General features: G+C 40.0%; 1 protein-coding gene across 5 annotated transcripts in view; it reads left to right on the top strand.

The window, feature by feature from the left end:
* DUSP12 (dual specificity phosphatase 12) overlaps window positions 1–12,142 on the top strand; it is a 45,201-nt gene extending 33,059 nt beyond the window's left edge. For 4 of the 5 annotated variants that reach the window (XM_075182769.1, XM_075182768.1, XM_075182770.1 and 1 more), the window contains exon 7: window positions 11,820–12,142. In XM_075182769.1, the coding sequence (XP_075038870.1) occupies window positions 11,820–11,966 (147 nt within the window). In that variant the 3' untranslated portion in view covers window positions 11,967–12,142. The remainder of the gene's footprint in view (window positions 1–11,819) is intronic. The other variant, XM_075182773.1, reaches the window with a different exon arrangement.
* Window positions 12,143–16,042: the final 3,900 nt, after the last annotated feature.

Below are 16,042 nucleotides of genomic sequence, written 5' to 3' on the forward strand. Positions count from 1 at the left end.
GGAGCTTGTTCCAGTGGAGGGAGGCAGCGTGGGAGAGGTCTTGGATAAGCACGTGAGAGGAGGTAATCAGGGGGGAAGAGAGGCGATGGTCATTGGCAGATCAGAGAGGGCGGGATGAGCGTGAATAGAGAGGAGATTGGAGATGTAGGGAACAGTGGAGTTGGCGAGGGCCTTGTATGTGAGTGTGAGGAGCTTGAACAGGATTCTGTAGGGGAAGGGGAGCCAGTGAAAAGCTTGATAGAGGGGGAGACAGAAGAGGAGCGGTGAGAAAGGAAGATAAGCCTTGCGGCAGCGTTAAGTACAGATCGAAGGGGTGCGAGATGAGAGTGGGGGAGGCCAGTAAGGAGCAGGTTGCAGTAGTACAAGCTGGAGATGATCAGAGAATGAATAAAACATTTGGTAGCATCTTGGGAGAGGAAGGGCCAGATGCGTGCAATGTTACGCAGCTGGAAGCGGCAGGAATTAGCAAGTGAGAGAATGTGAGGGGCAAAGAGAGAGAAGAGTCGAGGTTGACACTGAGGCAGCGAAGTTGGGGGACAGAGGAGATGTTGTCGACAGTGATAGAGAGGTCAGAAGGGGATGAGGTATGAGGGGGAGTGTGAAGATACCGGGTTTATCTGGCCCAATGCTACCCACTTCACGCTGGCTGGCCACCCACGGGTGCCTTCCTATGCCAGGGAAGCCTACACAGTACCTTCTAGGATTCGTATCGTCACTCAGGCAAATGCAGTTATAAAAATACAACAGTTTATTTATTGTCATACAAACAACACTAGAATATTATGTACACACAGTAAATAAATGGCAGGCAGATTTACCACATCATCTCTCCCTTACCCCAATAGTTTAAAGAGATATAGACACCTGGCTGTCCAGACTTCACGACCCATGGATCTCTCTCAGCTGCATATATAGACTAGTAGAGAACGACAACTCAAAAGCTAGATCTTGCAGTCTTTATGAATGAAATCCCAGAATGAACACCCTTCCCCCCTGGAGACGCTCCTTATATCTCAGGTCTAATTTCCACAATCTTTCCCCTCCCTGTGCAAACCCCTGGGTCTATTCTCCTTAACCATTGGTCAGTGCTGGACTAGGGGGGGTTGGACAGGGGAGTGAAGATGAGCTGTCCTTCCACAGAATCTCCCCTGTTAGATGGCCTGTCTGGACTAACCTGGCGAGAAAAATGGACACTAATTAGTTCTCCCACTCCAGCATCTTGCAACCAGATCCCTGGCTTCACTTTAAAGACAATGAATAACCTTACTGCAAGTCATCAATATACAATACACAATATACATATTTACACTGAGCTACAATGTCCCCTTAGCCACATGTAATTGGACAATGCAGTTGTAGTCTGGTGAGCTGGGGAACAAAAGCAAGGGCTATAAAAAGTACTTGCTATAATCCACATTATGTGAGAAACGAAAAACAGAATGGTTAGCGTATCACACTCGTTTCGTCACAGGGAGGAAAGACAATGAGTTCAGTTTTGGCGAGGTTAAGTTTAAAAAATCTAGATGACATCCAGGAGGAGATGGGAGAGAAGCAGGCCGACACCCTAGAGAGGGGAAAGGGAGAGAGATCAGGACAGGAGGGATAGAGTTGAGTCTCATCAGCATAAAGGTGCTACTTGAGGCTGTAGTAGCTGATGAGTTCTCCCAGGGAAGAGGTGTATAGAGAGAAGAGTAAGGGTCCAAGAACAGAGCCCTGAGGGACCCCGACTGGAAGGGTGGACGGGGGGGGGGGAGAGTGACCCAGAGGGGGTGACAGAGAAAGAACGGTCAGCAAGGTAAGAGGTGAACCAGGACAGTACTGGGCCGGAGAGGCCAAAGGACTGGAGGGTGTGGAGGAGAAGGGGGTGGTCAACGGTGTTGAAGGCTGCTGAAAGATCAAGGAGGATGAGTAGGGAGAAGTGGCCCCTGGCTTTAGCAGAGAGGAGGTCATTGGTAACTTTAGCCAGGGCAGTTTCAGTGGAGTGAAGGGGGCGGAAACCAGACTGGAGAGGATCAAGGAGGATTCAGAAAGGTAGGATAATAGAATCTGAAATCATTGCTATGTTTAAAGGCACATTTTGAAACATATTTTTGAATGCACTCTAATGTACATGGAGTATTTGCGAACCTTGAACTCTGTGTAGAACATTAACAAGCCATTATGCCATGAGATGCACATACACAATAAAATGTGTTTTTAACCCCTTAATGACTGACTGGTTCTTGCTCTTTTGCGACCTTATAACGTATTCTGGTTTACGGCAATGGTGGGGTTTTACCGGCAGCTTATTATTTGCTTATCCAAGTAAATGTTGTATTGTCACCTTTTGGAATAAATTTATTTTATTGGGTGGGGGGGTTAATATATGAAAAAATGGTCAAAAGAACCACCTCAATACTTTTCCTTGTTTGTTCCCATAGTTACTTTGAGGTAATTAGGCAGTACAAGAACATTATTCTTGAGTTTAGAGATTCCAAATATATGTACTCTTACAATATGCTGGGTATAGGGCCCAGAAATAAAAGTACATATTTTAGTTTTCTTTTTCCTTTTTTTACCCACAGATATTATACTGCAATTGCATGCAGGTGTAAAGAAGTTCTTAGGGCCAGATAAAGTAGAGAAAAATGAAAATGCAGTTATTTTTTAAAACTTTATTATTTAATCATGAGCACATTCTTTTACAAAGAATTGGAGACCGTCCTCTTGGGCTGGGGAAGGGACCAGCAAGAAACTCTGGCATTTTTTCTTTCAGCCCTGGGGTCAATGCAGACACTTCCTTATCATCCTTTTTTGTCTAGAGACTACTCAATGATTTTTCAGTCGATAGACTTAGCTGCACCCCTATTTCAATATAAAGAAGGATTGCAATCTGATTTAAGCACTCCTCTGTTTGCAGCTCAGTGCAAAGACCCCACTAAGGTCTTCATCATTAGCATATAAAACGAAAATATGACCACCTGGTGCTTATACAAAAACACGGATAAATAGCAAAATGTTCCAGTATTGCATATAAGACAAGTTATGTCCCAAATAACACCCTTTTCTTCAGGATAAATATTTCATAGGTCCTGGATAATTGTTTTTAAACAAAAATGGAATTGTTCTGGATACAAAACAGCAGGGCCCCCGTAATGGTAAAAAGGAAAACAGAAAAATTAATAACACAAATATAATGTAGTGTATCTTAAATATGTGCAATTTTAAAAATATATTCCTTAAATGCCACTAAATGGTATATACGTAATAGAAGTGAATTCTCTTTGGCCTTTGTAGAGGACACTTATAAAGATGCACATAACACTCCAAAAAAGAACAACCACGTGACCAAGGAAGAAACACTCCACTATTTGATTGCACCAATGTCTATGTACATATGGTCTCCTCAATAATATTTCTTCATTTGGACTCTTTTTAAAAACGTCAGGGACGCTCTCCAATTATCCACCATGTAATGGGGGAGAAGTGTTACATAACCAAATAAAGGAGATCAAAGATCAGTTTCTTGAAAAAGGTTATAAACAAGAGGATGTTGAGAGAGCAGAGTAAACTAAGGAGACTGAACAACAATAAAAAAGATTGATTGATTTCACAGTACAGTAAGTACCATAGAATTGAAGGTTTTAAAGCAAGAACCACTACCTGATAAACCAAATTTTATTTATAGAAGAGCCCCTTAAAAAAAAACTTGTGAGGAGGTATCTACAAGAGACTTCAAATGAATATGTACAACACACTGTTTTTGATCTATGAGGTATCTGTATACAATGTAGAATTTAAAAAAAAAAAAAAGCTAGCAAATTTACTAATTTTTAGGTGAATAACCAAGTTTATAGGCTAGAACTGTGTATTACAAGCCACACTAAGAATGCTGTTTATGTAATGGAATGTGATTTTATTATGTTCCACGTAGAATGGAACATATATGCAACATTAGAAAATGTAATGATAGTCGTTCCATTACATTTCAAGAAAACACATAATTGCTCAGCAGAACATATAAAGAACATATAATGAATACAATGTGTGGATGATCATTGGATTAAATGAGACATAGACAACAAATAAGCCCATACTCTTCGACCAAGAGGTCTTAATTTAGATCAAACTCATTAGTATAATGAGGGCAGTTGTTTATGTTTTTATAATGATAATAAGAAAAAAATTTATATGTTCTAGTTCAATTGAAGATAGGAAATTTTAGCCCCAGAAGAAGAAGAAGAAGGATGATGTTTTGGATTTTGGAGTATTTCGATGTATATAGTTTTTCTCTATGTATCCAATTTTAGAATTGGGTGGCAAGAATGATTTTGTGCTGCTGGAAGTCTCCTTTAAGATATATATCTATCTTGGACCCAAAGCATACATTTTCTAAGGTGTTGTAGTAAAAAGCATTTGGGTAGGAAGTGGTTTCCTGACATTCACCAAGCCCATATTCGTTCATAAGTCTGCCAGATGGTGAAGCATGATTTGACACGCCAGAGAATACATTTCCACTGCTCCCGAGTCTGCTGTCATTGTGCTTTACACCGCTCCAGTCGACGTTTGGCATTACACATGGTGATCTGCTCAGCCATAGAAACCCAAGTCCATGAAGCTTCTGACGTCTTGGGCTGACATTGCTTCCAGAGGTAGTTTGGAATGCTGTAGTGAGGGTTACAACTAGAGATGGGCGGGTCCGGTTCTCCGAGAACCGAACCCACCCGAACTTTGGGTATCCGAGTACCGAGCTGAGCAGCTCGGTACTCTCCCGCCCATTCCGAATCCAAATCGAGGCCGAACGTCATTGTGACGTCGTCGGATCTTGGGACTCGGTTCTCGCGATACTTCAACTTTATAAATACACGCCTCCACAGCAATCCATCGCCATTTGACAGAGGGAGAGAGCAGGGTGTAGTCATAGGCTAATTAGAGCAGGGACAGAGAATACCATATTGTTCTTGCAATTGCTCTAACCAAAATCGCTAGTGCAGAGAGGAGGATAGAGGTTTATTATTTTTTCTTCATATTTGGCACTCCCCAGCGCTTTTGGGGTGTCCTCCCTAATTGTGCATTAATATTTCTGGCTGTCAAAAGTCATATCTGTCAGCAGTATCTACTCAATAATTTTTAGCACTCCTCAGTGTTTTTGGGGTGTCCTCCCTAATTGTGCATTAATATTTCTGGCTGTCAAAAGTCATATCTGTCAGCAGTATCTACTCAATAATTTTTAGCACTCCTCAGTGTTTTTGGGGTGTCCTCCCTAATTGTGCATTAATATTTCTGGCTGTCAAAAGTCATATCTGTCAGCAGTATCTACTCAATAATTTTTAGCACTCCTCAGTGTTTTTGGGGTGTCCTCCCTAATTGTGCATTAATATTTCTGGCTGTCAAAAGTCATATCTGTCAGCAGTATCTACTCAATAATTTTTAGCACTCCTCAGTGTTTTTGGGGTGTCCTCCCTAATTGTGCATTAATATTTCTGGCTGTCAAAAGTCATATCTGTCAGCAGTATCTACTCAATAATTTTTAGCACTCCTCAGTGTTTTTGGGGTGTCCTCCCTAATTGTGCATTAATATTTCTGGCTGTCAAAAGTCATATCTGTCAGCAGTATCTACTCAATAATTTTTAGCACTCCTCAGTGTTTTTGGGGTGTCCTCCCTAATTGTGCATTAATATTTCTGGCTGTCAAAAGTCATATCTGTCAGCAGTATCTACTAAATAATTTTTAGCACTCCTCAGTGTTTTTGGGGTGTCCTCCCTAATTGTGCATTAATATTTCTGGCTGTCAAAAGTCATATCTGTCAGCAGTATCTACTAAATAATTTGTAGCACACCTCAGTGTTTTTGGGGTGTCCTCCCTAATTGTGCATTAATATTTCTGGCTGTCAAAAGTCATATCTGTCAGCAGTATCTACTCAATAATTTTTAGCACTCCTCAGTGTTTTTGGGGTGTCCTCCCTAATTGTGCATTAATATTTCTGGCTGTCAAAAGTCATATCTGTCAGCAGTATCTACTCAATAATTTTTAGCACTCCTCAGTGTTTTTGGGGTGTCCTCCCTAATTGTGCATTAATATTTCTGGCTGTCAAAAGTCATATCTGTCAGCAGTATCTACTCAATAATTTTTAGCACTCCTCAGTGGTTTGCGCTCAGAATGGATTCAAAGCAGTCCACATATGATCTAAATGAGCAACCAGGTTCTGTCACCAGTCCTGATGTTAGTGTTCCCAGTACGTCATCTGGCCAAGGCGATGTCAAACAACAGAGTGTTTTCAAATTAGTGCAAAAAACAAAAACCAAAAAAAAATTTACTGTATTGAAGCGAAAAAGAAGTGTAACTGAGCAAAAGTTAAGTGACGATAAAAAAAAAATTGCAAGCATGCCATTCTACACACGCAGTGGCAAAGAGAGAATGAGGCCTTCACCTTTGGCTATTAGTGGCAGATCCCAAAAAGTTACCCAGGCTACAATTGGTGCACAACTACTGTTACGCGTCAAAGCTGAGCTGCAAGATACCAGTGAGGCATTACAGGAGAATATTTGCTCTGATTCACAAATGACAACAATCCCTGTGGAGAGTCCATCCAACAGTGGGATGTCTAATCGTGAGCATTCTGCTGATGTGTGCCTTAATAGCCCGAGTGTAGCCGGTGATACCCAAATTGAGGATGCCACTTTGGAATTAGAAGAGGATGAGGGGGAGATTTGTGTAGGCGACGAGGGCGCTAATGAGGATGTTGATGAGGATGAGGTTGTTTGTGTAAGTCCTGCACCAGTGGCAGCAGTTCTGGCACGTGACAAGAAAAAGGCCATTGTCATGCCTGGGCATAAAACAAAAAAATCCACTTCTTATGTGTGGAATTATTTCTACCCAAATCCAGACAACAATTGTATAGCCATTTGTAGTGTATGTGAAGCCACAGTCAGTCGAGGGAGGGACCTTAACCATCTTGGAACCTCGTCTATGTTACGCCATTTAACGAGAGTTCATGGCAAAGTGTTGGGAAAAGCTGAAAGTTCTTCCCAAAAGAATACAAGCACTCCCTCATCAGCTAAGACCCTCCGCTCACCGACATACCGACGGCTACAAAATACACCCACCACACCATCCTCATCAATATCCTCAGTAGCGCTCGGAGTTAGCCCGGCATCCCACTTAAGGCTGGATGACTCCGGCACTATTATTGATTCCTCTGAAGAAAGCGTTAGTCCTGCTGCTGCTGTTGCTGCTGCTGGGGGTGAATCGTCATCCCAGAGGCAGGTGAATAAAATGAGCAGTCCTACATTTCAGCAATTAACTGTGAAACAATCATTTGCGAGGGGAAGCAAATATGACAGCAGTCACCCAGTCGCCAAGCGAATCACAGACGCCATGGCTGCAATGTTAGTGTTAGATCTGCGTCCAATCTCCACAATAAACGCAGCTGGTTTTTCACAGTTAATTGAGGTTTTGTGTCCGCGTTACAGAATTCCATCGCGACACCATTTCTCCCGTAAAGCTATTCCACAACTATACCAAAAAGTGTGTAAAAATGTAGAGATTGCGCTGAAAAATGCCATTCTGCCCACTGTTCACTTAACCACAGATATGTGGACAAGTGGAAGTGGCCAAACCAAAGACTATATGACTGTGACAGCCCACTGGGTTGGTCATTCACCTTCACCAGCAGGAACAGCAGCAGCATGTACACCACTACGTAACATTTGTCACAGGCAGGCCACTCTTTGTATCACCGGCTTCACTAACAGGCATACGGCTGACAATTTGTTACGCAAACTGAGAGATGTGATTGATGCATGGCTTATACCACTCGGACTCTCCCCAGGGTATGTCATTTCAGATAACGCCAACAATATAGTGCGAGCATTACAGCTGGGTGATTTCCAACATATTCCCTGTTTTGCTCACACCATCAACTTGGTGGTGCAGAGCTTCCTACGAAATAACCGTGAGGTGCAGGAGATGCTTTCGGTGGCCCGTAAAATTTCAGGCCATTTCAGGCATTCAGCCACAGCATGTAGGAGATTACAGCAGCTCCAAGAGCAGTTTAACTTGCCCTGCCACCAACTTAAGCAAGAGGTGGTAACTCGGTGGAATTCCACCCTGTACATGCTTCAGAGGATGGAGGAACAGCGCAAAGCCATCCAAGCATATTGCACAAGTCATGACATTGGGAAAGGAGGGGGGATGTATTTCACTCTTGCACAGTGGGGAATCCTTTCAGTGCTGTGCAAGGTGCTGAAACCATTTGAAGTTGTGACATGTGAGGTCAGTGCAGACTCTGCTAGTTTGAGCCAAGTCATTCCTTTAATTAGACTATTGGAAAAGCAGCTTGAGAAAATGAAGGAGGAGCTGTAAGCAAGCAATTCAGCAAAGTATGTTGGCCTTGTCGATCAAGTACTTAATTCGCTTCACAATGATCCTCGAGTTATTAAGATCTTGAACTCGGATCAGTACGTTTTGGCCACTGTGCTTGATCCAAGGTTTAAAACCTACATTGAGTCTTTACTTGTAAATGAGCGAGATGTGAACTTTTGCAAGGAGCTATTGCTCAGCAAGTTGGCCGCTGAACTGGGCCTCGGCTTGACGACGTGTCCTCCTTCACTTTCTCAAGCTGTTGCTCGTAAAAAATTAAATTTCCAAAAAAGAAGCAGGGAAGACACAGGGGGCAGACGAGAACAATTTAACATCTGGGCTGGTTTGAAGGATTTTTCAAAAAAATGTGTCACTTTGCCCATAAGTCCATCCAATATGAGTATAAACATGCAAAGGATGGTGGAGGATTACTTTCAAGAGGTAGTTGATATGGAAATGTCAGACAGTCCCTTTCCTTACTGGGAAGAAAAGCAGGCCATTTGGAAACCCATGTACAAACTTGCTTTGCAATACCTAAGCTGCCCACCCTCCAGTGTGTACTCTGAACGAGTGTTCAGCACAGCAGGGAACTTAGTCAGTGATCGCCGTAGAAGGTTACTTCCCAAAAATGTGGAGAAAATGATGTTTATAAAAATGAACTACATCTTCCACGAGGAAGGCCTTCACCATGCAAGACATCCAAGCACTGACTGTTCTCTAATGGCGGATTCAAGCGGCGATGAATTGATAGTCTGTGATGATGACGTACACACTGATGAGGGTGAGGATGAAGCTGAAGATGATGCCGATAACATCTTTTTAAAACTTTCTATGTAAGTGTAGGGTGCAATCTACCCCCAAAGAGGAAAGGGACTTGTGGCATTTCCATATCACATACCATCTTGAAAGGCTGCTGTTAGGGCAATTTATCCTTAAGGGTAGGGTGTCATAGACAGAGTGACCCTAAACTGGCTTTGTCCATTTTTCATAATATTGTACAGTCTATAATGGCTGAATTTTTTAGTATTTTATACAAGTGGAGGGGGGCCTAGAGAGACAGAAACCAAACTGGCTTTCTCCATGTCAATTAATATTGTACAGTCTATAATGGCTGAATTTTTTGGTATTTTATACAAGTGGAGGGGGGCCTAGAGAGACAGAGTGACCCCAAACTGTCTTTCTCCATGTCAATTAATATTGTACAGTCTATAATGGCTGAATTTTTTAGTATTTTATACAAGTGGAGGGGGGCCTAGAGAGACAGAAACCAAACTGGCTTTCTCCATGTCAATTAATATTGTACAGTCTATAATGGCTGAATTTTTTGCTATTTTATACAAGTGGAGGGGGGCCTTGAGAGACAGAAACCAAACTGGCTTTTTCCATTTCTTTACATATTTAACTATAAGTGTAGGGTGTAATATACATTCAAAGACGATGGCTGCATTGCCAATATGCATAGATGGAGAGGAAGACAATCTGTTTTGTGTGTAGAATAGGCCTACCAACGAAGAATTAAACTGTTTTTTTGGATGATTTATTACCTCAACAATTAGATTACTTGTCTCTAAAACAGTTGGAGCACTAAATTGGGTTAATTTAGGCCCAAAAACATGGATTTTCCCAAAAAATAGCAAAACAAAACCAAACAAAACCAAAACCAAAACCAAAACACGCAATGGCGGTTTTGCAAAACCAAAACCAAAACACGACGGTAATCCAGATCCAAAACCGAATCCAAAACCAAAACACGGGGGTCAGTGACCATCTCTAGTTACAACCAAGGATAGGCTATTTTTACACGCTAGGCACTTAAGCTGTCTGCCGTCCCATTCTTTGAGCTTGTGTAATCTACCACTTTTTGGCTGAGATGCTGTTGCACCTAGATGTTTCCACTTCACAATAACAGCACTTCTGGTTAACAGGGGCAGCTGTAGCAGGGCAGACACATGTCAAACTGATTGATGGAAAGGAAGAATTCTATAACAGTACCACCTTGAAAGTCACCCATTCTCCTATTTGACTATGGAGATTGCATGGCTATATGCTTGATTGTATGCACCTGTTAGCAATGGATATGTCTGAAATGGCCAAACTCCGTATTTGAGAAGGGGTGTCCACATATTTTTGCTATATAGTGTATATGTAGACTCTTGTTTTTTCCCCACAATGGTTCTTTATTTGGGGTTTGGATGTCTCATTTTGACCTTTCATCCCTTTGCCTTCCAATTCCACAGATGATCTCTACCTTGTAGTCTACTCTTTCTTGCCCCTATGATTCTCTTTGGAGTTTTGTTTGTAAGTTTTGTCTTTGGAGTTTTGTCTCTCACTGTCTGCCCCTAGCAGTTTATTAGCCTCTGCGAGTGAGCATATCCTAGCCATTTGATCACCTTTTACATCCAAATGACCATGAGGTGAGCTAAAGTGCTAGTAGCCAAGTCTGCTATTCTCCAACTGTCCAACTAATTTTCTGTCTAAGTATTCAGACCCATTTGGAACTGAAAGTAGAACAGTTCTGTTGACAAATAAGCTTGTGCTGCAACAGATTCATGCTCACCTTGCTCTACTTCTCAGGGTTCATGTCTAGTTTATAAAGAGAAGGCCTATGAGAAGAGCATAATGAAAGCATTAGGCTCCTAGTAGACATCCATTTCCTTCCTAACATGACTTTGGGACATACTTTGTTGTTTTGCACCAAAAACCTTACCAATATATATATTTTTTTCAAGGCCACTGGATAAACTATTAGTTCCTCCCTGAGATGTGTGTCTGGTTGTTTAGACTCATTGACCTTTATAATCATGTTCCTAGGTACTTTAGTCTTACTGATGAAAGGCTTCCTACCTTTGTTTACTTGTTGTTTAGTATAAATTGCCTTTTCCCTGCTGAATGTTGAGGGAGGAAAAGCATACTTTGGAAGTTTCCTGTCTCTTGTGGTTGTAGCTTAATCATATTCGTTAGTTCATCTATACTTTGCAGAAAATGATTTATTTAAAGTTTTTAAGTAAATATTACTTTTTAACTTTTAATTTAGTGAGACATGTAGATGTTGTCTATTTTAGTTTTGTTCATTTTTTTTATTTATTTGTACATGTTTTATATGTTCTATCAAGTGAAGATTAAATAATATCTACTAGCAATAGCAGAACATTCTTGATCACTGGTCATATTGTAATGAAAAATGGTTGCATGTTTGCTTGGTTTTAGTGTCATATGTCTCATGAAACATGGTCATGGAAAAGATTGTATATGTGAAGGACCATTTGGAGATGTTACTTCTAGTGATCCACAGTTGTGAAAGCTATACTTTTGTGATGAATATTGTTCTGTATTATTTATCCATGTATCATACACATTAGCATCCTTAGACTTATTAACAGCTGTCCTGCTAGTAATATTATAGTTACATGTTTTTAACAGTAATGTACAGTCATTTAAAAGTAACTAATGAATGTTTTACCTATTTTTAATGTTTACAGCTTCTCTGCCCCAAGTGTAACTCCAAACTGGGTTCCTTCAACTGGTATGGAGAACAGTGTTCATGCGGTCGCTGGGTCACTCCAGCATTCCAGGTGCATAAAAACAGGGTTGATGAAGTGAAGCCTATTGAAATCCATGGAAGATGAGAATAGTTTGAGAGACTGGGACTGAAGCATGTTTTTTAATAGATACTGTTCTTGGATGTCAACATTTTCTAAGTAGATTTGTTTTCTATTTTTTTCTTTTAATAACAAAATCTAAGATGAGACATTGCATTATGTAGCAGCAATTTGAATAAACCTAGTTTGTTCCCAAAATTCAATAGTTTTTGTTTGAAGACACAGTTCCTTAATTTCTGCTCAGTATTCTTCAGTGACATCGAACATGCAGGCTATCAATTAGACACCACTGCTCAATGTTTATCAGAGTACTGGCCAACTGATGTCTTTGCGACCACCTTTAGCCAATATATGGTTTGTCTGCTGTCTCCAAAGTTACAGTAATTATCCCTCTATGAATGTCCTGTACTGCATTATACTTATCCTCTAAACTTATGTAGAAGAGTAATAGTGTGACTGAACAATTACTTTTTTTTGCTTATTATTTATTAAAAAAACTAATGCAAACAACAATCACAGTAAACGATACTGAACAAAAAACAGGGCTGTTTCTTTGTTATTTTCAAAAAAAGATTAATATGGGTGAAAAAAAGGAGCGGGGGGAAAGGGAGAGAACAGGTCCATGACAGGTATAATCAATACCAATCATATACAAAATAAGTTAGTGCAAATATAAATATAAACACAGTAAACCAAGAGAAAAAAATTGTTAGCAATGAAATAGTTAATGTGGGGAGGACATCCTAAGAGAAGATGGATAGTTGTGGCTTTCCCTCACATAATGGGTCCCATATGTTATTGAATTTGTTTGTCGTGCAGGTAATATATCATACTATCTGTGTTCACTTTATGCCAAATAAGGTTCTACAGGGCTCTAGTGGTGGGAGGGCTCAGAGTTTTTCCACTGTTTAGCAATTAGACTTAGCCACTGCAAGGATGTGGTAGGTCAATTTTATACGTGGGGCACATACTTCTTGAAGGGGGAAGAGAAGGAAGGTCTTTGGTGGTTGGTTGATCAGACAGGGAGTTGACAATGAACAAGACTGTCCCACAAGCTTATAATACAGGGGCAAGTCTACCATATATAGAATGGTGGCACCATATGGCCACAATTCCACCAGCAGTTTGAATCAGTCTTAAGAAACTTTTTAGACCGCTTATCTTGTTTAAAGTACCACCTATAGTAAAGCTTGTACAACATTTCCTTAATTTGCGTTGAGATAGAACTAGAGACGTTTGCTTCTCTCACCTATTCATCTCTAGGAGGTCTAAAATCCTACTCCCACATAGAGCCTTATAAATACATACAAATGGGAATTCTTATTTAATATAAATATTGACACAGACAAGAGCTTTTAATAGAATGGTTGTTTTACACCGCACCAGGTAGACCATTAATATTTTTGTGTAATATATAATGGATAATTCTATATCGCCTATAGTAGAGGGTGCACTCACACACAATAGGAGGATCAGTTATGAAGGACAAGGAGAGAGAAAAAGTGTGTCTATAGAGGCACTCTAATAGTCAAGAATTAACCTAAATTTTATTAAAATGTATTAAAAATTGATCATAAAGATATTGAGATATCATAGTACATTACTGGAATGTAAGGGATATAGTTATACTACCTATTTTAACAATAATCTTTTTAGTCATTCAGTCCATTTCTCTTATTTTAATATTTTCGCTATAGGTCCTTTATGGACTCAATACATTTAGTATTTTAATACATTTTAATAAAATTTAGGTTTTAATTCTTAACCATTAGAGTGCCTCTATAGACACACTTTTTCTCTCTCCTTGTCCTTCATAACAGACAAGAGCTTGACAGTTTTTATTGCAACTTTTATTTCACTTTTTGCACGACTACTGAACAATTACAAATCTAAATTGATTTTAGATGTTTTAATATTTCGCTGCTGTCCAAGTAATCATTATTTACATATGTTTTAAGGACTTAATAATAAAGATTTAATTATTTTAACATTCTACATCCCAGAATTCCCCTTCAAAAACATATTATTCTCCTTTTTTAAAGTACTAATACCTCTTCCTCCTCTGATCTTAGGTTTAATGATAGATAAAGAGACCCTAGGGGCTTATAACTCCAGATGAACCTAAGGAAGGCCGAATGTAGATCTTTAAAAAGCATGTAAGCGTGTTTAGAATTCTAACTGGGAGAGTTTGAAACAGGTATCGCAATTTAAGAATCTAATAAATTTTAATTGAGATGATACTCCCCAGTATTTCCTTCATGTGATTCCTTCATATCTTCAATTCGGATTAATTCTGGATATAAGTTGAGGAAAATTCTCCTGATGCAAATAGTCATAGGAGGAGGTGGTGAATACACCTTGATATTTTATTTTACGGTTTTGCCACTTGAGCTTAAAACTTGGCTGGATACCTTCCTTCATTTGTGGCAGGATATGTAACACCATAGCCTTGGACTTGGGAATGTTGACTTTATAGCCTGAGCGGATACCATATTCTTCCATTAGTCGATATATGGTCAGTGAAGAGTTCTGGAGCTGGGTGAGAGATAGGAGAGTAACCCCACCCTTTCAAGCACCTGCTATGAACCATAAAAATTGATTGAGCAACTTCCACTTCTGTATTGTTAGATAGGAGTATATCGTCTGCAAACAATGAGGTTTTAAATTCCTGGGCTGCCACCACCACTCTTTGTATTGATTCTGAGCTCCTAGTCATAGCTGCTAGAGGTTCTGTTGCCAGGGCAAAGATAGCTAATATATTGTTTTGAGATCATTTTGCTCTCAACTTAGGAGGCCAGAATTCTGTCAGCTTTATCTCCTTCATAAAACGTTAGGTTTAACCATTTTAGTTTCTTAGCAGTTTCTTCTGAGAGAAGCAAATTCAGCTCAGACCTGACCTTGTTGAGTTTATCAACATTTTTGGGTCTGGAGATTGCTTATATTGACGTTCCAGGTCTTGAAGTTGAACAGCTAATTGTTTTGATAGAACGTGATTCTTTTGTGGGAAGGACATCCTGGTAAGATGCCCACTTATGTCTGCCTTATGGGCTTCCCACAGAGTCACTGAGGAGGTACCAGCGAGATTATTATGTTGAAAATAGTATTTAAGAGAGTCTGGATTTGTAGAAAGAAATTAGGATTGTGAAGGAGGGACTTGTTAATTCTCCGTATGGAGACATGGGGGCGACTAGCTATACCTGAAAGATCTGCAGTTATTAGTGTATGATCTGACCAAACTATTGGATGAATATGAACAGTCTGTAATTTTTAGAGTTAAATGATGGCTAAGGAGGATCATATCAATCCTAGAGTATGAATTATACACATTAGAGTAGATAGTGTGCTCTTTGGAATTTGGTTCCCTAATTTTTCAGGATTAGTACAGGAGGCGGTGTTTACCAGAAGTCAAAATCTTTGGTGACTCGCTGTAGTCAGTGCTACTGAGGATGACCTGTCCAGCTTTCGATTGACAAACACATTAAAATCCCCAGCTACAATTAGCCTTCCTTTCAGTACTTGTGAATAGTATTTATCAAAGAACTGTTGTTGATTCTGATTTGGGGCATATGAATTCACTAGATGACAAATGGTGTTATTTAGTTTTTCTCACAAATATTATGCAACTACCCTCCTTACCTAGGTGGGATTCGATCATTTAAAAAAAAAATATCTGATGCCATGAGGATTGGTACCCTCTTCTTTTTCTGATTGGAATCACAAGCAAGGAAGGTATTGGCATATGATCTTAACTTTAATTCCAAGTGGAGACATGGGAAGTGTGTTTCCTGCAGGAAAACAATTTCACCTCTGTATTCCTTAAGTATCAAAAGCTTTGTACTTTAAATATGTAAAACCTTTTATATTATGTTAGAAGATCTTAAGAGCCATGCTTGATGTTCAGAAGCCCATCTTGGTTCATACAGATTATAAGAGAGGCAAGAAAAAAAAGCAGTATTAGCAACAGGAGGTATATGGAATACATCTTGGTGTACCTGAACAGGTAGGTGAGGAGGGAAAATGAGGGGGGAACAGGCGGAGTTGACAAGACCAGGGTTCCGGGCTGTAGTGCTGGTCATGGGGAGCGAAGGACAGTGCCATTGGCA

Source organism: Mixophyes fleayi, chromosome 8 (assembly GCF_038048845.1).
Source record: "Mixophyes fleayi isolate aMixFle1 chromosome 8, aMixFle1.hap1, whole genome shotgun sequence".
In the NCBI taxonomy this organism is placed as follows: Eukaryota; Metazoa; Chordata; class Amphibia; order Anura; family Limnodynastidae; genus Mixophyes; species Mixophyes fleayi.